The 24,014-nt window shown below is 38.6% G+C and overlaps 1 protein-coding gene across 2 annotated transcripts in view; it reads right to left on the bottom strand.

The window, feature by feature from the left end:
* SNCAIP (synuclein alpha interacting protein) overlaps positions 1-24,014 on the bottom strand; it is a 73,664-nt gene that overhangs the window by 34,287 nt on the left and 15,363 nt on the right. For both annotated transcript variants that reach the window (XM_081293597.1, XM_081293596.1), the window contains exons 3-4: positions 7,356-8,224; positions 5,576-5,755 (exon numbers count right to left, since the gene is read on the bottom strand). In XM_081293597.1, coding sequence (XP_081149723.1) covers positions 5,576-5,755; positions 7,356-8,224 — 1,049 coding nt within the window. The remainder of the gene's footprint in view (positions 1-5,575; positions 5,756-7,355; positions 8,225-24,014) is intronic.

Here is a 24,014-nt window from a genome sequence, read left to right as displayed (position 1 = left end):
TAGCATTTATGTTAAGTATAATAGGATTATTGTCTTTTTATTTTAGAATCCTAATACTTATTTTCTCAAGGTGAAAAGTCTATTCTAAAAGCTAGATAGAAGAGGTGATCTGCTCATTCTTTATCCTTTCTTATTTGGATAATAGAATTTCAGTCAGCATTTCCCGTCTATTTGCATGCAAATTCTGTTCCCTCTTTTTGAGATATAGTCATGTGCTACATTATGATGCGTCTGTCAACTTGTGTGTACTACTATAGTCCCCTAAAATTACAATGGAGCTGAAAAATATAGCACCTACAATTACGTGCATTATATACTTGATAAACAACAATAAACAACTGTTACTGGTTTATGTTTTATTATACTTTCATCCTTAGAGTGTACTCCTTCTACTTACTAAAATAGAGATTACTATCAAAACACCATATCTTAATTACATTAGAAGGCCACTTTGACCTATGCCCTCTGTGTTTGTTAAGTACACCCTCTGATTTTTGTACAAGTACAAGATTGCCTAACAACTCACTTCTCAGACCATATTTTTATCATTAAGTGACACATGCCTGTATTTTCATGATTAGGTGTGTGCTACTGTTCCCCTTCTCTGTGCTCCTTCTTGCTCTGGGAGGTTGGGTTTGGCTGATGGAGATCAGGAAAGCAGAGTAAGTTTCAGCTATCCTCTGCTCCTGGCTTCCATCTAGAGGGTTTCCAACTGGCCAGATGAGCCCTTCCTCCTACTAATGGATTAACTGACAGTACTAAGATTACTTTGATGCATCCAAGATCAAAAGCTGGCCAGTCCTTTCTGATTAATCCTCTCTAGTTAAGGTTCTTGCAACCATTCCTTCCCCAGCCCCTCCAGGCTTTGGAGTGGTAAGTGTGCTCTGGCTGTTGCTGACCCCAGGAGACGGCACTTTCCAATAGACTCCCTCCATTCACTCCACCCACAATTTGGTGTGTAATAATCCCGTCATTACAGACTTCCCTTAAATGTAAGTATGTCCAATGTTTCTATCAGAATTGAACAAACAAACCTACTATATATTTTGTTTCATTCCCTCTGAATAAAGAAAGGGATGGGAATTCTATTCATTTGATACAAGAAAAATGGTTCAAATAAATTGGTATTTATATAGCACACAGAAATGTGAGGCAAAGTTTTAGTAATTTCTTTCTCTCTCTTTCTCTCTCTCTGCTCACATTTGTTTCCACTCTAATTTTTATTATTTCCTTTCTTCTGCTTGCTTTGGATTAAGTTTGCTCTACTTTTTCTAATTTCCCCAAGGTGTATGATTAGGCTATTGCTTTGAGATCTCTTTCCCTTTCCTGCATCTTTTACAAATTTCCCTTTAAATACAGCTTTAGCTGCATCCTGTAAGTGTTGTATTTTCATTTTATATAGTTTCTAATTTCCTTTATGGTTACTTCTCTGACCTATTAATTATTTTAGAGTATATTAATTCTTTACATGTATGGATATCCAGATTTCCATTGGGTATTGATTTCTAATTAGATTCTACAGTGATTGGAGAGCACAACTTTGTATTTCAATACTTAAAAATTTACTGAAATTTGTTTTCTATCTTAACACAGGATTTATCTTAGAAAATTCCATGTACACTTGACAAGAATGCGTATTCTGTTGTCATTGGGTAGAGTGTTATTTTTGGTGATTATTAGGTCTAATTTTTCAAGGAATCAACATTTAAAATAAATAAAACACTGCTAAGAAGGCAGAAGAAATTATTATATCACCACTATGAGTTTGAAACCAGTATCACTTGCAATAAATATAAATACCGAGAAAAGAAACAAATGAACCAAAACATTATCTAATTCTAGCAAGAGATTTTTGCCTATCAAATTCTCTGGGTCTGGGGTTGCTCAGTGTGTTAAAAAGAAGTCAGTAAGGTTATGTGTTTGAAGTCATCTTATCACCAGACCAACACTGTGCTTTTGGGCTTCATCAGAATGACTGAAGAGAAGAATAACTAGGCAATTAAGGTCATTTTATTCCAGGTCTTTTTAGCTACTAAAATAATTTCTTATTAGTCCCATTTTAGAAAACAAGATTGCTTTAGAATTAGACACTTTACCCCCCTCCCCCTTGCCCCTCATAACCTCTTATAATTTTGTGTATCATTGAAGGTCTCCTACCATTTCCATATGCTTTCCCTTCTCTCTCCCTTTCTCTCCCCCCATTTGTCTTTGTTTACTGTTAGTCTTTTCCTCATGCTCTTCCTTCCTGTTCTGTTCTTAGTTGCTCTCTTTATATCAAAGAAGACATTTGGCTTGTTTTTTAGGGCTTGGCTAGCTTCACTTAGCATAATCTGCTCTAATGCCATCCATTTCCCTGAAAATTCTATGATTTTGTCATTTCTTAGTGCTGCATAATACTCCATTGTGTATAGATGCCACATTTTTTTTTATCCATTCATCTATTGAAGGGCATCTAGGTTGGTTCCACAGTCTAGCTATTGTGAATTGTGCCGCTATAATCATTGATGTGGCCATATCCCTATAGTGCACTCTTTTAAGGTCCTCAGGGAATAGTCTGAGAAGGGCGATAGCTGGGTCAAATGGTGGATCCATTCCCAGCTTTCCCAGGAATCTCCATACTGCTTTCCAAATTGGCCTCACCATTTTGCAGTCCCACCAGCAGTGTACAAGTGTACCCTTTTCCCCACATCCCCGCCAACACTTATTGTTGTTTGACTTCATAATGGCTGCCAATCTTACTGGAGTGAGATGGTATCTTAGGGTGGTTTTGATTTGCATTTCTCTGATTGCTAGAGATGCTGAGCATTTTTTCATGTAAATTGAACAACAGCAGAGGAGGTAGAGAGGGAAGATGGGAGGGGAGGGGAGTGGAGGGAGGATAGTAGGGGATAGGAAAGGTAGCAGAATACAATAGTCACTAATATGCCATTATGTAATAATGTGAGTATGTAACAGATGTGATTCTGCAATCTGTATTTGGGGTAAAAATGGGAGTTCAAAACCCAATTGAGTCTAATGTATGAAAGATATATATCATGAGCTCTGTAATGTTTTGAACAATCAATAAAAAAAAAGAATTAGACATGAAATTCTTCTTCACTTTTTTCCTTAACCATCTCTAGAGGAATCCAATAATATCCTGAACTCTCAAAATATCTACTATTGGGTCTTTCAAAAAGCACTCAATAAATTTTGCATGTAACTGGCATAATATATTATGTTCCCTTGAAGGAATTTAAGAGTGGGGGAAAGATGTTCTTAAGTTCTGATATGACTTTAAAATCCCCTTTCTCAGGTAATCTTTTCACATAATACCTTATCTCTGACTTTGCTCCCTGTCAGCCAAGTCATACTATCCAAGAATCTTCAGCCTGTTTGTACCAAGTGTGTTTGTCTTTAATGACATCAGGGCTCTGAGACCTGTGTGTAGTGGGGTGAAACACCTGGGTACTGGTGTTAAAAATAAGGCCCCCAAATGGAAGAATGATGACTCTCAGGGCTCTCTCAACTTCATCAGTGTCTATCAAAATGCACAGAATGGAGAGAGGCAGGACATACATCAGGACTGATTTCTAAAGGGGGTGGGGGTGACACTTATTATAAAATATTTGTTCTTACTGCTTTTACAAATTCTAGATTAAGTAATGGAGTGGAAGAGCACATCCATTGTCCAGAAGTAAAAATGAGAAACCTGGACGCCAAATCAGTAACAGCTTTTGGGTCCTATGAATTGGATATTTGTCTTTTATTCAAATAAAAACAAAAAAAAATGTTGTTTAACTTTGCAGACTGCTTATGATATATGCATATCTTATATGATAACAATACTATGTTGACTACAGGAGCTTGGGTATGAATGAACACTGAATACATGTATACAGTAGGAGGTATTTATGCTGAGGATTGGTTTAATAACCATTAAGTTTCCTATGTATCTTTCTACACAGAGATTTTTAAATCCATCAAAACTAGCAAGAGGGTGCATAAACTAAGAAAAACATGGGCTTTTGTCCAACTACAATCTACCATTAGTTATGAAAACTAATGAAAATTACATTTTTTATAAACAATAAAGCAGCAAGGCAAATGTCAACATTCACTGGGATTCCAAAAATATTTTATTTGTCATTGACACATGCCCATTGATGATCACATGTAACCCCTGTTTTCTTACAGAACTTTGTCACAGGACTAGATTTCAAATTTGCCAACTTGTACTGGTGTTACTGATGACACACCTGTCTTATCTACCAGGTTGCCAGCTCTATAAGAACAAGAGTATGCCTTATTTAAATATGTATCTCCAGTGTCTAACTAAGTACTAGATAGATTGAGTACATTCTGATAAACTCAACCAGACAAACCCTGACTTCACATTTAATTTTCATCTCTTTATGGTGGCTGTTGTAGTCGAGTGCTTGAGTTGACATAGCATTGTTCACAGCCAAAGGAAAATTATACCCACTATGGTTATAGATTTCTTATTTTATTAAAATTATTTTTATACTGTTTTTGAAGTCATTATTCACCCCCTGAGCAAAAATAAATAAAATTGAACACATTTGCAAATATATAAAACTTTACTGAATGATAAACAAGTTAAAGATACAAAAATTCAAAATTTGTATAAAAGATATATCAGAGGTAGGACAACAATTGTTTGTTGTTCAAATGTAACATGTTTCATAGTGAATTCACAAGTAGATTACTTTAACTAGCAAGTTCCCCTAGTCAACATCAATATAATTCCATTTGTAAAAATTATGATTATTTGACTTTTAGAAGACACAACTATTATGAAAGCAAAGTACATATGCAGAAGTGCAAGATGTATTATATTTCCTTGAACTTCACTTCTGGCTTTTTAATAAATGTGACTGAATTCTACATTTATTTGCCAAAGATCTTAAAAGTAACTTTAGTTTAATAGCTAACCTTCTCATGATCTGTTATATTTTACAGAGCACTCACTGCAGTACTATAAAAGCCCATGTTTGTAAGTTTTAACTCCATCCTAGTTGGCATTAATTTGTGTAGTTTTTGACAGCATATTGTGCTATGCAAAAACTAAATGCAAAACCCACACTGATATTCTAAACAACTTTTGATACCTGAAGACATTTAAACTTCAGATCTGATCCATTAAAAGTCTATTTTATTATCTGAATATTCCCGAGTGCTATCATCCCTGAAAACACACCTTTTCCTCATTTGTCTTGCTCATTATTCTCACGTTAGGAAAAAATGACACAGTGTCTGATAGAGCCAGGTATGGTGAAGAATTTAAATTGCAGTCACCATGAATTACACAAGTCCTTAGCACTGCAATGGATCATTTTCCTCTCTATTGTCTGATTTGAAGCTTAACCTTATTGGACAACAAATTGGAACGCAGTCTCAAAATCTCAAAGCAGCTAGTGATGGAGATGGGTAATCTCTGACATGTGATGCGTTCATTACTGTTTGCTTGATAAATCACTCTTCTTTCCCTCCCGTCTAATACTTTAGCTTCAAGGAATTTGAAAACACAGAAAACTGACTTTAGCTGAGGAGAGCCAAGCCCCCAACCAGTCACCTTGATGGCCAGGCCTGCTGGTGTCAATTTCTCGGTATTCCGCTCATTGAGGCAATCTTCCCCCATCAAAGAAGTGAGGTGCTGGAGACATTCTGCGTGTCCCTGCGATGCAGCGATGTGTAACAGGTTGTTTCCATTTTCATCATGGATTTTGTCTAGATTGTCTGCAGCTAGATGTGGCTGTACAAACAGTAGGATTAGAAAACAAGTCAACACATCAGAATAAGAGTCTGTGGAGGTTTTGCTCTGGGCTCTGGGAAGAAGAAATAAGCTTAATGAAGCCCTAATGGCAATGTAGGGATGAGAAAGTCAGAGCTCCTTGCCATTACTCCTTGTGATAATATGCCTCAGAATGTGAATTCTCAAGAGACCGGTCTTCACGTGAGACATGACAACAGGGCTAGGGCCAGTGGGCTGTGGAGGCTTCAATTTGGCTTTCTAAAATGCAGTGACATTTATGATAACTGGGAGGGCCCCTACATGTCTTCCCCTCTTGACTGCTAAGTCCTTGAGGCTGGGGCTGTTTTATTCCCCACTGTAGATCCACTGAATGAATGAAGAGACTACTGGTTTCTACCCATCTGAATTGTGGAGAACTGGTTTTGACTACAAACTACATGATGTCTGCAGCTACTAGTGTTTAGTGGGCACCTCCAGATACTGTCACCTCCTTATTGCTCCTGGGGGCATCTGGAGGGTACTTAAGACTTTCGTTTTCTCACCTCTAGTGAAACTGAGTTCCCTGAATATGAGACGGTTGATATAGAGATTGTTGGGGAACTAAGTGGTGTTCGCAATTGGGAAATATGAAAACATGGTAAGATCAAAGGAAGGGAATAAACCAACGAGAATAAGAGGAAGGAATCAGGAGAAATGGAAAATATATTTTCAGGAGACAAAAAAATTACCACTTTATTTGACTAAACTATCCAATTATATTGTCTATGGCAACAATGTTTGTGATAATAGACCAAGCACGTTATATTTTATCTACATATGGCTTCACACTAAGTAGAAATACATGACCAAGAAGCAGTGATTTTCTTCAATGAGGCTTTAATCAGCATTGTAGTAGGAGCCCAGGCTTGCTACTGTTTGATCCATGCCTGGAAGCCAGAAAAGAACAATGCAGGCAGATGGAGTGCTATTTGAGTTGCGCTCTGAGCTGAAGCAGAACAGACTTTTCTTACATCGTGTTATTCTGTGTCTTGAGTCTTTGGAAACACTCCTTCAAGCTCCCTAGACATGCAGAGCTGGAACTAAGTAAAAACTACATGTGGGTCAGAGGGCAATCAAGCTCTAGGGTAAGCTTCTATCTGCAAATACTTTGCAAACATCCTGGCCCAACTCTCCTGAATAATGATCAGGATAAAACAGAAAAGTCTCTGTTCACATATTTGGCAGGCCTGTCATCGGCAAGGAACTGACATCCCTACAAATAACTGAGCGAGAGCATTGGGAACCATTTGAAAAGCAAAAAGAAAGACTTCAAGATTCAAGTGGAAAAAAGTGCTGGGCTCCCTTTGTTTTAGGTTAAATCTCTTTATTCCAGTTGAATTTTCAAAAGTTAAAGCGAAATAACACTCCTTCAATATCCATTTGTTTTCCCTGTATTAACCTCCTAACTTTTTATTTTAAAACTCAAGAGGTGACTCACCAACCAAAGCCACAAGAAAACATTAAACAAGATGCAAAATGCACATAACATCATTGTTAAGAATGGAGCTGATAACAATAGCTCTCTAGATTACTAATGTGTATACCAAGGAGAGATACTTACCAGGAGAGATATTTGTCCTTCTTTCACGATGTTCAAGATGCTTTTTACTTTTTTCAGATACTCACTCCTTTCTTCTGGGCCTTGGGAGCTGGTCCAGCTCATGACCTTGACCGGCTCTTCCAGTTTGGATTCTGTTGCTGCAGATTGCAGGTGGAAGGCCCGGAGCTGACAGTCCGGCATTGTCTTCTCAATCTTTCGGCTATGTAGGTCACTAAAGGCCTTGTTTAAGAAGTCTTTATTCTGGCTTTCTGGCTCATATGCAGAGCCACATGTAACCAGAGGAGGTGAGCTCTCAGATTCTTCAGTGGAGAGCTTGTGCTGGTCGCGGAGGACAGTTGATGCTTTTCTCAAGTGAGGACTTTTCACAGGAGAAAGAACACAGAATGGGGTCATACTGGATGGTGAGTTCTCAGTGCTTCCTGTAGAGGAGGCTTTGCCAGAAAGGCCATTGATGGTTGTGCATAAACCCAAAATTCTTTTTTCTGAAGTCACCTTGGTAAAAGAGGCAAGCTGTTGACTGGATTTAATGTAAGGCACATCCAGAATCTCATCCATGTCGAGGTCGTAATGTTCCAGTTCGCCCAGTGCAGTGCTGGACTCGGAGCTCTTACTGGGCAAGCCTCCCACTCCATCTTCAGGGCCGAGCTCCTCAGGCAGGGGGCCCTGGTCAGACACGCCCACCTTGGGGTACTCCACTTTATGGTTCTTTTGGTCATCACTTTCATTGTTTTCTAGAGTCTCTGGCTGATGTTTGAGTGGGGAAACTCGCTTCACTGGACGGAATTTACTGTATACCTCAGCAATTCCTGTGGGCTTTTGTGCGTTTGTAATAAGAGTTGAGACTCCACAATTCCAGCTAGAGCTAGAAACTGTTTTGAAAAAAAATTAAAAGAGAACACTATTACATTGGAATGCTGCACACATCTTGACCATGCAGGCAGATGTGGTCCACTCAAGTTATGCTCTTAATTAAGCCCCTGTGTTAAGGAGATGACTTCAAGAGGACTTATGTCCTTAAAAGGAATAATTTATACTTTTACCACTGAAAATAGTGAAAGATGAAACATGTTGACCAACAGAATTAGAAGATGGGATCCTCTGTGTTAAATGAACTTTCAAATGAAGTTAGGGAGGAAAAAGGGATACATGCACATACATGCACACACACTCCTCTCTAACATTTAAGAAGTCCCATATAAAGAAAGGGTAAATTACTTAACATTGCACAAACTCAAATGTGATTTACTGGCTGGGTGACTCATTAGTTTTCTATTAGGTGGTTAGGAAAGAACAGAAAGGAATGAAGTGGTCAGGAGTTGAATGGACCATGGGACATAAACCATGGTTGAATTAACCTCACTCCCTAAGCTAAGCATCCTAAGTCCCCTACCATGCAAGGGCATCTCATGGTGCTTTCTGGCATTTGACACAGCAATACACTAACACCTCACAACAGAGCATGCTCTTCAAGATTTAACACTGCCCTATTAGGAAAGCTGAACATGAACAAAAGGAAGAGTAAGTTGTAAAGGGAAGATGGGGTAGGAAGACTACCTTTTTCCTATGCAAAGTTAGATGAAGATTTTCTGTTGGTTTACATTTAACTAAATGTCTGGTTGAGATGGAATAGATAGTGGAACATATACATTTAGAGGTGAAAGATAAGAACCACTACCATTTGCAAGATCACTCAGCACCTCCTCATGGGGCAGGCAGATGAAGCAGCAACAGTATCCTCAGCCACAATGGTGTTGCTTCATCTCTGGTAGATGACAGGCATAGCACCCTTGGAAGCTTACAGGACACTCATTTATAGGTTTCTATTGATAGGTTTCTCCTGCCACTTTGTTTACAGCATTCTCCATCAAAGAGATGAGATTTCAGGACATGTCCAGTTAGAAACCTCTCATGTATCTCTTTTCTTTGGAACGACAACAGGTGGGAAGGGTTTAACCCTAAAGCAAGCATACATGTGTGTCCTTTGCTAAAAGCACAAAAAATAATGAAAGAACCTGAAACAGGTATGTGTGTTTAGCTCTAGTAACAACTGCAATGAGCCCTGGCTAGTCCTGATTCTTGGGGTGAATGCGTTCATTATTGAAGTTCCCTAAATTTAGGTTACTAATCATTCTTCTTTCTGCCAGAATGTGTTCCAAAAGGATTCAGAGAAGTTCTGGAACCAAGCAAAGATATTAGAAAGAGTGTTTTGAATCTGAATGCTATATAATTGCGAGTTCCATTCCCCAAATGGACCACAATATGGCGTGTAATTTCAGAGGGTCTTCACTATGTGGTCCACCCCTGGGGCCTTTTTGGCTCGGGCATTGTAGAACTTAAGAAGAAAATACTACCAGCTGTGAAGAAGGGCTGGTCTCTCTCCAATAAGTAACATGTAACAGAATTTGCAGAAGAGAAGGAAGGTATCAAGATGGCCTCAGACTGCTGCTTCTCTTCTCCTTTCTTGGCTCCAGTTCTTAGTCATACACAGTGCCTGCCCCAGAGCAGACAATTAACAAATGCAAGTATGTGAATTTGAATCTCACTTTGCACAACACATTAAATCTTTTAAAATGCACAAAAGTGCATCCTTCTGAGGGATTTACAGTTTAATTTCACAGGGGACAAAAGTCCTGTTAATAAACTCAGAGGAGTGATAATCACCAATAAGAGCTAGATTTTCTAAAGTTATTTATGAAATGTAAATATGCAAAGGCAAAGACTAATTCCAGTTGGTCCCTTATAAATTTAAAAGTTTTCTGTCATTTATATATCCTTTTCTCTCTAAAAAATGTGAAGCTATGAAAAATTAACGTCTGCCAGAAATTTTTGCCAAGCCTTTCTCTCTTCCTTGACAACACATGGTTACTTATATAAAACAGCAGATAGTGGACACAGAGTTTATAAGGTGTAAATATGCCTTTGATTTTATTCATTAGCTTTCTAAAAATGTTTTATTGGGAAAAATAAATATCCATAGACATTTATGAGATACATACTTATTATGGTATAGTATTTGATAATATTTGCCTTAATTTCCTTGGAAGTTCTAAAAAATGTGCATCTCAGAATGTATTAAAAAATTTAAAGTACTTGTCTTAGTGGGTCAATACAATGAGTGCATTGTACTGATATATTTATATATTATAACAGGTCATGGGTTCAAAGGGCTACTCTTTTATGTTGGCTTTATTTACATGTGAAATTTTTTCCAAGTGATACAGGGAAATGGATACCATATGTTTCCCAGCTGTTTTGTTCTGACAGGAGCCATTAAGAACGCTCTATGGAAATGAATTCTGTCTGAGTCTTATGAAAACACTTCTTTCCACAGAAGGGTCTAGAAACTAAAGAAGGAGCATCAACATTGAGGCTTGTTGTCCTTCCCCTTATTCAAACTTATGAATCTTTTTTAGGCTCAGGGTGAAATCTGTGCTTTCTAATCTATATCTTGACTGCCAAGAAAAAGTCCCAGTCCTAAAAAAATGGATTATTTCATGGGTTTTCATGAGAATGCTCTAATATATTGCTATATAATATACTTGGATGAGAAAAAAAGGCAATGCTATGCTATATGCAAAAGATAACATTCAATTAGTTTATTTCTTCTAAACTAGACAAATAGGTACTTTAAATACAACAAAAGAAAAAGGGCCATTAATGACTGGTAAGATTTTCACTTCCAAATCTTAGATCTACCAAAAATTTCACTTTACTGTTGTTCTACTCCTATGCTGTTTCTTATCATCTACGGAAACAAAGTTCAGAATAACTATGGTCACTGGGAAAATTTCTGGGGCTAAATATACTTTCTGGATATCATGAAGAAATTCTTTACGTGCAAACAAAATATAAATCCCTGAACACTTTATCTATCTTAGATCTTTACAAGCTCCATGAAAAGAGGATCTGTGTCTAATTTATCTCTCTCTCTCTCCAAACACCCAGAAAACTGCTTTACCTAAGTAGGTTTCTAAGACTTTTTGGTTGGATGGGTTCATTTTTTTTAACATCTTATAAAAGTAAACATGCTTAATATGCCTTAGACCTGTCTACCTGATTATATCACAAGTTTTCAAAAATAAGTAAATGAATGTGTGTATTTGATGCTGATTTATAGGCCAAAATATCTTTTCTCTCTGGCTGACATTCGGAATGACTTTTGGAGTTGCTTGCTAACCCCTTACATCCACTTTTTCTTTTCTTCTGCCCCCCCCCCCCATTTTTTTTAGCCAGGATTAATGCAGGCTTGAGATATGTGAGAATTTGTAACAGGCAGCGGGTTTCAACCTGGGGTCTTATCTATCTGCATCCTTGTCTCCTTTCTACACACACACACACACACACACACACACACACACCCCTTTCTCTCCCCAAACATATTCCTCTTGATCCTGGCCTGGATAATCCCAAGACCATTTATGCAGTCTCTCAAGCAATCCATCTCCAAGGCATTGTTGATGATTCTGTTTCCATGACCCCTGCCCCACATCCCTCAGGAACTATCTTTTGGCTTTATTCTAAATCCTTCTTAAACCTGGACCCTCTTCATCCTCACTTCCCTGAGTGGGCCAGAGTGAGACCCTTGCCCACAGCCTCCACAATGTTTTCTCTGCTTCCATTTGTCTGCCTTTCCGGACCTGAGTTATTCCTGATTCAGATAAGTTTGTTTTTGTCACTCAAAAACAGCAAAACAACAACAAAACACACCTCAGGTGGCCTGTTCTTCCTAAAACAGTACTTCCCCACATATGGGATGAATTTCCCTTCAGTTTCTAAGATGGTACACAGCAACCTTGCTAAATACCCCTGGCTTACAGGATAAGAGTGCTGTCCCCCTCTCAATCCTTTTTCTTCTAATTCTTTTAAGGAGTCTCAGTTTAGTTCTAAAAGAAATTTAATTTCTCTAAAAACCTAAAATCTCCCTTTAGAAAATGAGATCGCACACCTCAAACTGAGAGGCTTTCATAAACAAAGAACTAATAGGAATGTTTTATATTCATCATGTTGACTTTAATGAGGATCTTGAATTGACTGCAAGTAACACTGGTTTACGTGTAAACATCTGTTTACAGTAATGACAAAGTTTCTTTTAAAAACAAATGTTTAAAAGCTGAGTTTTTACATAAAAATTGGATACTAATTAGAATAAATTATACCCCGCCCGTGTATGTATGTCAAAATATACTCTACTGTCATGTATATCTAAAAAAAAATTTAAGTAAAAAATTAAAATCAGTGTTTTAGAAAAGCAAATAGATAACAGTATAAGTGGTTTTCAGGTAAAGCAAAAATAGCAGAGATAGACCTTGGATATAATACATGTTGTGGAACTGAGTTGTTTGGGAAACCCTGGCTTTTGGATTAATATCTAAATTCTTCAGCACGATATATAGTACTTCTTTTATTCACTAATTTATCTTTTGATCTCAGCACTCATAATTCACAAAATACCAGTTTCCCCTGCTTCTCCATTGCTAAATTCACCTATTTTTGGATATGTTATGTTCCTCCTTCACTGCTTCTGTCCTTGGGCCCGTTCTCTCTTGCAGTCTTCTCTGGCTGGGACTTGAGATCAGCACACAAGATGCCATCAGGTGTTATCCCACTGATGCACTTCCTCTGATTTTCGCAGGGAGTAGCTGCTCCTTGCTTCTCAGTGCTGATAATACCTGTACATACCACAGTTGGGTATTTCTCAAGGTGATGCACCTGTTTACTCATGCATCAGTCTCACCTCTCTCTTGAGAGTCCCTCAAGGGCAAAGGTTGCTCAAGAACCTACTTGTGTTTATGACTAGCCCTTTGTCTAGCACAGTACCTTTAAGATATTGGTGTGCTCAATGGCTAATTCTTTCTAAAAAATGAATGAAGATAGGAGGGAGGGCAGAAAGAAAATGAAGGGAGAAAAAAAGGAATATGCCAGATCAAAGATGCAAAATATAGCAAATAAATATGAGTTCTGTGATGACATCAGCCTTGACACATTATGGGCACACTGTGCTGAATAATGAATAATGAATAGTTCAAAGGTAGTGTTAGTGTGCCCTTGAAGATATTTAGACATTTACAAGATGTGCTCAATACTGAAGTACTTTCATCTATTTCCTGTGCTAAGTTCTTAGTCTCAGTTTCCTCATCTGTAAAATGATGAGGCTAGCTATGATCTACCCCTAAATTTTATGTCTGTATGGAATGTCTATAAATAACAGGGCTCCTTATTCTGAATGAGTCACTATGAAACACTATAATTCTTCTGGATTCATGTATTTTACCAGATCTTCACAAATTCATAATTATGAGGCTAAACTGATTGCTGACACAGAACAACTCTTTGGTTGTTGGGCCTGATAAATTAGTATTTTCTTAAGAAGATAATGTACAGTTTTGCTGCTCCAATGGTAGATCCAAATTTTAAGATTAAACATCAACACTGGCTCCTAAAATGACTATTTATTTTACTGCCAAATATGGAGTTATGTGGCCATATTGGAAAATTAGCTCAATACATGAGGGAGAGGAAGAAAAAGGTTATGTTTTAGGGTAAAATAGTGTTCCCCTGCTGTTTTTTATTAAATGGATCTATTTTCAGTGAGCAAGCAAGTGGTCAGCATTAGCTTTAATAGCTTTAAAGTAGACATAACAATACACATCTACAGCCTAAAAACCTAGGCTGCCTCAAGGACTTACCCTCTCCTCCAGCATTAATTAATTAATCCTTTCATTTTTACACCAAAAGGAGGAACATTAGAAAATAATGTTCTAATAACATTAGAAAATAATTAGAAAATATTAGAGGTGTCATTGTGAGAGTCATGGGTTTCCTTCATTCTATGTAAACTGAAATCTATATGGACCCACTTGATTGCAAGCACCCCAGGTTCTGTAAGAAATGATGACAAATTCTGTAAGAAGCAATTGCTTATAGCACCTCGTGTCAATAGGAAGAAATGTCTGGCGTCCAAGTGAGCACTACTGCTGGATGCTTTTCTATTCTATAGTCTTTAGAGATTACAGTGTAACCTGATCCAAGAACAGGTTGAGTTAATTCTGGACTGGTAGGGGATATCTGGACATTATGTTGGGAAGAGTGAATGTGAGAAGAATACATGTTTCTAGAATGTTTCCATGGGGTTGCTTTCTCATCCCTTTAAATGAAGCCACAGACCCTTTATTGAAAGTATACCAAGGCTGGAGGGAAAGTTCAGAGGTCTTTATTATTACTATTACTACTAATAATAATATAAAATACAGTCTGATTTATTCACATTTCAATGTTCAAATACTGTGGGAAAGAATTCAATGATTTGGGTTCTAAATTTCCTGTCTTTAAGTGGTTACTGATATCAAGCAGCTGTTGTTATATATGTCAGATTCATGATTTACGGTTCCTAGCTCTGTCCAGAATTGTGAAGATCTACCTGCTCAGGTAACTTTATGGCCTTTCTGTACCCATTTCTTCATTCTACAAAAACTTTCTGAAATACTTGAGCCCTATTACTCTGGATAGAAAAGATATTCTATCATGAAGTCAGACTCAATATTTTGACAACTTTAAACCTTTGGGCTTCAAAAGTACAGTTTCCATAACTAGCGATTGGTGGGTCTAAAGAAAGTCCAAGCTTGCAGAGTTGTGTCATCTAAAAAGTATGCTGACCTTCACTTTGACATTAGCAAAACCTCAAGAGTGTTTTGTGTTCATTCCAGGCCCATTTACCAGGTTCCTTTTCTTTCTTTCTCTCCCTCTCTGGGTGGAAATGTAGAGAGACACACATCTAGCAACAGTGAAAAGGCTCATCATGCAGAGAAGCCTGGAGCAAGACTGAGCTTGTGAGCAGGCTCCATCTGTGTGCTTTCTAGCTGCGCAGGCACACGCTTGCCAGTTTTAACTGAAGGTGGCGGTGTTTTACAGTGCTGATCTACTGTCAAGGACAAAGAGCACCAGGTTACTGCTTCTTGGTAAGAGAAAACAAGAGGCAGATGAGCAGGCAGGTGGGAAGTTGGAAAATCCTTATTTTCTACTTCCATCTCCCCACACTGATAGCTCCAAAATGCCTCTTTACTTCGCTTCTGAGTATGGAGCATGTATCCACATTAAAAATTAGCATTAGATACCAAGAAGACAAAGAAAAGGAGATATGTCTTTAGGGTATAAGAGTGTTCTCTCTATGTTTTTAGGGTATAATAGTGTTTTCTATTTTCCATGAGAAACAAAGTGGCAAGTCTGGGAAACCTGGTCTAAATTTTGAGAGAGATGCACTTTAGGGTCTCAAGGGAAAAAAGAAATATAAGAACTAGCTCTGGCCTGCAGCCTGCTCTTCCTCTTGGCAGGCCCCTGCATCCGCCTGGGCAAGCGCCTGCCTCTCAGTTACAAGGCTCTGAGAGAACAGGCAGGTGCAGAAGCACAAAGCAATGTGGGGGGAAGAGCAGACGGTGGCTCTTCCAGGATAAGCGAATGGCAAGGCTGCTGTGCCCTAATGGCAAGGCTGCTGTGCCCGTGCTCAAGTGCAGCCAGCTTACACTTCACGGGTGTTATGGAAGAACGAGGCAAAAGTGTATTAAGAATTCCACAAAATGATATATCTCAGTAGGAATTTTCCTAAAATTTCCATTTAACACTTTAAAATTGCCAATACATTTGTGTAAAACTTTCTTATGTTTCTGAGTTTAAGGCAAGGGTGTATTTAAATCAGAGATTCAGAAGATCAATGGGAAGTTCTCATGCATTCTCCCTTGAAAATAAATGAGAACTCAGGGAATTTTAAGTATTATGTGGAAAATTACATAGCATTCTCATTTCTCAACCAGGACTGAGGTTCTCTGACTCCAACTTTCCATAGCATTGGAGGACCACTTTATCAAAATTAATTATTCCCTAAACATTCACTTTACAATTTCTCTCTTTGGGTCACATGTAGGCTATGGAATCCCAGAACCCAGGGACAAAACCCGGTCACACACGTTTCAAATTTACTTTGACCTAAATCCCAACTGCACTCTCTGCCTAAACTTTTATAACCATTTACTATCTACCCTCAGTTTGGGAGTAAAGTTGGGAGAATGGCTTTTAATAATAACTTATTAAAAGCAGTTAAGAAGAAGAATTTCTCTACTTTATTTTTAGTAGTATTTGCCCAAATTTAGATTCATCATATCACTGAGAGTCTGTTCTTTCCATTGTCAGTTCCTTCCACTGAATTGAATGTTGTGACTTCTTTTTAATACAATCAAGAGAAGCAGAAATATAATGAGGCATGTTCAGCAGTGTTATGTCGCAGTCATGGGAAGAATGCTAAAGTAGTCTTAGAAGATTCACTCGACACACATTTGTTCTCTGCCTTCTTTGCCCATGGTCCTAGGAGTGCAGAGGCAAATGGAATACACACAGATCTTCCAGACAATAATGCACATACACAGATGAAGGAAAAGTAAAAAATGCAAAGTGCTTTGAAGGAAACAAGAAGGGCACTGGAATAAAGAACATCTGAGAAGCCGCATCAAAGGGGTGACATTTAAACTAAAACCTGGAGATGACAAGAAGACAGTCATGTGAGGATCAGAGGGAAAATAAGAGATAATTTTGTGAAGATCTGGGTAGAGGGAAGCACCTTCACAAATACCTAAAGTAAAAGAGAATCTAGTAGGTTCTGTGATTGCTGGAGCAGAGGGAGCGAGAGTGAAGATGAACATGTGGGAGGTTATCAGGGCCCAATCCATTTGGGGGTCTTATTGACCACACACACAAAAATTTGGTTTTTGTTTTAGCTGAAATAGAGTATCCCTGAGGTGGTTTCACAGAGGCACATGTGTTCCTTCCTGGGTCTCTTGCATAAAGGCACTGATCCCATTTGTAAGGGCTCTATGCCCATAATTTGATCCCCCCCCCAAGGCTCCACCTTTGAATAATATCACCTTGTGGATTAGATTTCAATGTTTGGATTTTGAGGGGACAGAAACACTCAGTCTATAGCATGGGGATATATTTTGAGCACAGAAGGAGGATAAGGGAGAGGGAGAACTCTAGATTCAGCAATGGAGTAGTTTTTTTAGAAAGCGGAGCTCTGTTTACTGCAGAGGAAATCTGGGGAGGAACATGTTGTGGAGGAATTCCTCATGAGAATTCCATGAGACATCCAATGTAGAGCCCGAATGGTTTATCACAAAGGAAAATGGAGTGTGGAGATGAGCAGCAGCAAGTAGATGGTACCTGACACTGTGAGAAAGAACGGATGAGGGAGGCTGAGCAAGGGTGGGTCTTGTTGAATATCTAGCCTCACTTCAGTACTTTTTTTTTTTGAGAGAGATAGATAATTTTTTAATATTTATTTTTCAGTTTTCGGTGGACACAACATCTTTATTTTATTTTTATGTGGTGCTGAGGATCGAACCCAGCGCCCCGCGCATGCCAGGCGAGCACGTTACCGCTTGAGCCACATCCCCAGCCCCTCACTTCAGTATTTAAAGTCCAGCAAAATGAATTGGAGTTGTAAAGGAAAATAAGGAGATACAAGCATGTCAGGAGGGAAGTGGGGAAAAGAGGTGGTCTTACAAAGCCAAGAGAGGAGGCTGTCCTTAGAAAGGAGTAGCCAGTAGTCTTGAATACTGCCAAGAGCCGAAGAAAGATGAGTTTATGAGAGTGTCAAAGGATCTGGCAATACAGAAGTGGTGACCTTCCCTGGAGAGGTGAGTCAAACCTGAGATGCTAACGCAAAGAGAAGACTGAGTAGAAGTGGAGTATCCATAACTCCTTAAGCAGCTTGGCTCTAAATGGGGTGGAGGGAGCAGAGAAACTCCAGAATTTTAGAGTGGGTGTTCATTTTTTAAGATGGGAGGTTGAGAGTGTATGTATGGCCTTACAGAGAAAAGAGACTGATGGTACAGATGGTGCACATTCACACTTGAATGTGCATAAACAAATCACTTAGGGACCAGGCTTATTAAAATGCAGATTCTGATTCAAATAAAACGAAGAGAAGCGAAATTCCAATTATGATAAAACCTCAAAAGATTCCTCTTTGACCTCTTCATATATCTATCCACACCTCAGATACAGTTAGCAGCAATGCTCAGGAGATACCATCATGAGTAAAATTGCCCAAATAAGCGTTAGTCCTTGAGAGAAAACTGATTAAACTAGTATCATATTATTAATAAATTTGAAAACACAGATATATAAAGAGTAGGAAAAGCATAGGAAGATAAGAACCAATATAGTGAGTTGGCAGAGGTACTGATACGACCGAGGCTGCATTGCCAATATAGAGGCCACTAGAAGCCTGTGGCTATTAAGCATTTAAAATATAGCTGTCATATGTCAAAAATCATGCAGGTTAAATAAAATATGTTATGAAATTAACCCATATGTTAAATAACCATGTGGCTACTGGGAAGTTTTTATGTTATTTGGTGGCTCATATTTTTATTGGATGGTACTGGTCAAGGGAGTCACCCTGATGGGGTGACTTTGGAGGTGGAAAGGAGTGAAGGAAGCCACCCCTGGTGAAAGACACAAAACATTTGAATAACTGAAAGAGGTTCCTTGATGGACTGGCACGCTAAAGGCAGGGGAAGAAGCAGGCAAGGGAGCCTTGGTCCAGGGGAAGATCACTCTGGGCCTCCACAGCCATGGCCACAGAAGACATTGTGTGATATTCCCATTGCATATCTTGAGAATGATTTGGGAAAACTCCAGCTGGTTCTGAGCAAGGGGGAGACATGGTTGCATTTGCCTCTTGTGCTTCAACAAGAATAATGTTAGACTATAGGTAGCCTAAATCAGTGCTTCTCGTACTTGAATGTACATAAATATCTTACCGAGGGACGAGGCTTATTAAAATGCAGATTCTGATTCAGGGGTCTGGAGTGGGACTTAAGGGTCTGCAGAAGCTGCCCACAGCACTGTTGTTGGTCCTGACCACACTGCAAGATGCAAGGGCTGGGGTGAGCAAATACCACAGAAGGGTCTGGACTTGTGTAGATGACTCTATTCTCTCTTTCAGAGGATCCTTCAACTACAAGGTTCTAGGATTCTGTTTGAATCACCTGAGATTATTTTATTAGCTTTTCTTTTTCTTTTCTTCTTAGGGAAGACTGAAAGCAAAGAAGATATGGGAACAAAGAAGAGCCATTTAAAAGAGGAAAATAGAACCCATTTAATATTAGGAGACAAAAGAGGAAGAATATGCCTTCAGCAAGAAGTGGGATGCTGTCAGAGATACTCTAAAGCTCCCCAACACACACTCTTACTCTCATAATGGATCGGGAAGATGGGATGCGGGAAACCATTTCTCCCTATGACTTCTAAGAAGGAAGTCATGTGAGGTCACACAGGCAAAAGGCATTTTGCTTCTGTATCAGGTTTCCCTGTTCCTGTGCTTCCCTTTCCCTCCCTGCTCAGTGATGCTCCTCTCTGCACTTCTGGTTTCTCATCTTGCCTTACTGCAAATTCCCCAGGAATTCACCTCTCCCAAGAGGAGGTTTCCATGATGGCCAGTTTGGGGGATGGGAGGTATGTTCCTTAGAGTCCAATAAAAATAAACCAAGATGTGGAAGAGGAGACTGTGAGTCCCTTCCTCTAAGTTTCTTTTTCCTTAAATGTTGTCTTTTTTTTTTTATTATGAATTCCTGAACTCCACTGCTATTAACCTTTTAGAAAACCAGGTTGCATGGTGATTGCATTTATGGTTAAGCAAAGGGAAGACATGTTCAAGTAGAGAGAAGGGGCAAAGATGCAATGTAATTTAAGCTCTGCTACATTCCAGCCCCTCTCCTTATTTTGATACCACAAACTTTTCCTTCATTTCCTGTGCCATCTTTACCTACACTGATTTATATCTTTTTTTCTCAGAACCATAAAGTGCTCATGGACTAAAGATGACAATCTCTTCTTTTGGACAGTTCTTTTATAGGTAAGTTCTGTGGCCCATGCACAATGGTGGCCATGTGTATTGTGTAGTGATAGAAGAAAGGCAGCAGATAAAACTGTCTTCACCTTATGATTATGGCTGCCCCACAAAATAATATGGCTTAGGAAAAATACAGTAATTTTGTTTTGGTGGCAAGGTTAATAGTAGTTTTTAATGTTCAGTTTTTCAAATAATGGATGATATCATCTTTATAATTATAATACTGCAAACGAAAAATAAAAATAACTGTTTTACATGATGAACATTCTCATCAAGAATGTAAAACAATTTGATGTTTTACCACTTGTAAATTTTCACTGTTGTTAAAATAAATGGGATCTTTGTCATAAATGTGAGATTCTTTGCAGCATCGTGTTGAAAAGTTCATTTTCTTGACTGAGATCTTAGCAAATATGTGTTTCCCTATTCTTTGGAGCCCAGTTTATATTACGTCATGTGAAGTGGATTAATCAGCAGGCTTTTCCATTTAAACTGCCATACTTTCACTTTCATGCTTTGAGCATCCAACCTTACCACAAATTGAAAACAGAAGTTTTTATATATTTAGCATCATCAACTATGTCACAGCAATGTCTACAGGATAAATTTCATGCCAGCTTATTATTTTAGGTGATTGCTGAAATCCTTGACAATCTCAGAACATCACATAAGTGTCTGTTTTAATAGGTTCAGTGTCTTGTCACAAAATTTGCATGCATTGGGTTTAAAAATACAGCAAATCTAAATGTTTTAAAATATACATTCTAAATGACTTTTGCTGAATACTAATTAAAAAATATTCGTCATTACAAGGAACATTTTACATTACTAAAATGTAAAATTCTTTTGGAGTCTATTCTCCAAGATGTCACAGGATCATTTATTACTGTTATATAACCGATTTTTCAAACCTCAGTACATCTATGTTTTCAGACACAAAGCTGCATTAATATTTATTTGCCTTCTTTCATAAGAAAATTATACAATGAGCTTAGCAGATATTTTGAAAGAATCACAAGACATTCGAAACATCATGAATTGAAACAAATGTGTATTTGAATATCTAATTAATTTTCAAAAATTCCAAGTCAATGAAATTGAATATGTTTTGATTTGAATACCATATGTTGCCATGATGTATTTTTATCCTCATTTGGAAAAAAACCCACAGAGCAGAGTTAACATTCATTGCTGTGTACTCTCCTCTTTTCCTACAGGAGTAGCAGGTATTGACCAGAGAATTCCTGCAAACATTTCACAAATTACTTCTCACCTTAGATGCCACTTTTTCACACATAAGTTCCTTTGCAGCTAATTCTAACCTATACTATTTGCTACACGTTATTCCTTAGACTAAATTACTTCTTTCTAAAATCTTTTGATTGTTCTTTTTAGTTATAGGTGACAGTGGAATGCATTTTGACATACATACATACATAGAGTACAACTTCACATTTTTGTGGTTGTACATATGTAGAGTTACACTGGTCGTGTATTCATATATGAACACAAGAAAGTTATGAGTGATTGCTTCTACTGTCTTTCCTATTCTCATCCCCCCCCCTCTCTTCCCTTCATTCCTTTTTGTCTAATCCAGTGAACTTCTATTCTTCCCTCCTCTCCACTTATTGAGAGCTAGCATCCGCCTATCGGAGAGAACATCTAGCTTTTGGTTGTTTTGGGATTGGCTTATTAAACTTAGCATGATAGTCTCCAGTTTATCCATTTACTGGCAACCGCCATAATTTCATTCTTCTTTATGGCTGAATAACATTCCGTGGGTATATATATTACATTAGCTGTATCCATTCATATGTTGAAGGGCACCTAGGTTGGTTCCATAGCTTAGCAATTGTGAGTTGAGCTGCTATAAACATTGATGAGACTGCATCACTATAGTGTGCTGATTTTAAAATTACTTCTCAGTTGACAAAAATTCATAGGAGTCCTGGAGACAGCAGGGATGCCTTCATGTTCATTTGCTAACTCCAGAACTTTTGGACAAATTATTTACTCTGCAGGCCTCAATTTCTTCATCAATAAAATGAACACAATGGTCCTCCCTCAGAGAATTAAGTTGAGGATACGCAGGCTGTTTACAGAGCACCTGGCATAAAGCCTGGCACACTCAACATCTAAGAAACAATTCAGATACTTCAGCAGCACCTGTGTAGCTCCCAGCACAGCCTGTTCTAGGGCTTCTGGCTCCTTCTCTGTTGTGTAATTAACAGAGAATAGCTTAAATTATTATTCTTATCAGGGAAAATATAGATGTCAATAGGAATCAAAGTCTCTGATTAAAGGCAGGGCACTCTAACAAAGAACTTCCAGGCCTTGGTGAGCTGGAGGCAGGAGAAAGGAGCTGGGTCCCAGGCCTGTGTAACACTCTCCCACTGCAGTTCCTGCGAGCCCCCACTGGAGCTGGCCCTGATGCAGAGATGAAGGAAGTAAGCCCTAGCTGTATGCCTTGCACAGGGGCTTCCAAAAGGCCACAACCAGGGCTTACTTGACATTCCTGCTCCTCTACACTCAGGAAGCAGGCAGAACTGATGAGCCCACCTGGGCAGGCAGGAAAAATATGTAATACATCGTAGGAGCTATTCCATGGGACTCACAGGTTCTGATCAGAACACCCGGAAAGACCCCCTGGATTCTGTTCTGGGTGTTCGGCTTTAAGAGGGACCCTGGAAAACCTCAGTCATCCACCAGAGAGCAAGAATGACCAGGATGCACATAAAACTGGAGGGAAATGTTAACCTGGAAAATGCCAAGACTGATGGCTATCTCTACACACTCAGCAGCAGTCTTGTCCGGGAAGATTGTTCTTCTCACTAGTTCCAAGGAAGAACGAGGGTTGATGGGTGGAAAGTCAAGGGACACCGAGTTTGGCTGAATAACAACATTAACCTTTATGGACAGGCTGCATCCTAAGACTGGGCACTCCCTGTCACCAAATGATGAAATACAGGCAGAGTGACCCCAGGGTTGGGATAGTAAGAATCACCTTCAGAGGCTGGCTTTGGAATACATATTTTTTTGTTTGTTTACCTTATAGAAAACTTTTTATTTATAAATAGTTTAAAAATTTCCATTAAAAATAAATTTATATAATAGTTGCAAAATTAAGAACATTACCCCCAAACAGTTGTGTATCCTTCATCCACACTCATCTGTTGTCAACATTTTACCCATTGGCTCTATTGTTTAGACTTTCTCACTTACTCTTTCTCTCAAACTTGATGATTTTTAAAGTCCCTTACTTACTAAGAACTCTGATTCTACATGCTGAGGCTTCTTTCCCGGTACAGATTGAGCACCCCTAATTGACAAATCCCAAATGCTCCCAAATCTGAAACATTTTGGGTACTGATATGATGCTCAACAAGTTTTGTATCTTAGAGCTTTGCAGATTTTGGATATTTGGATTAAGAATATTCAGCCACTTAAATATGCAGAAATCCCCAAAATTCCCCCCCAAAAAAAAAAAAAAAGACCTCTGAAATCTGAAGCATTTTGCACAAGGAATACTCAACCCCGTGATAGAGTTTTAGAAAAACTGGAATCCTGCTGGCAGTGCTTTTCACTACACTTAGTAGAAAACCTGAACTCCCTAGGGAGTTTGGCCTGGGCCATCTCCCTGATCTCCCCTTTTATCACTCCTGTTCTGATCACCAGGCAGCCACTCCACAGGTTTTGCTTTCTTCCTCATATTTGCTAAGATCATCCCTGGCTCAGGGATTTTGCCCTTCCTTAGTTCC

Source organism: Spermophilus citellus (genome assembly GCF_964194105.1).
Source record: "Spermophilus citellus genome assembly, chromosome: 1".
Taxonomy (NCBI): domain Eukaryota; kingdom Metazoa; phylum Chordata; class Mammalia; order Rodentia; family Sciuridae; genus Spermophilus; species Spermophilus citellus.
The sequence above is the reverse complement of the archived record's forward strand: the minus strand, read 5'-3'. Positions and strand labels throughout refer to the sequence as shown.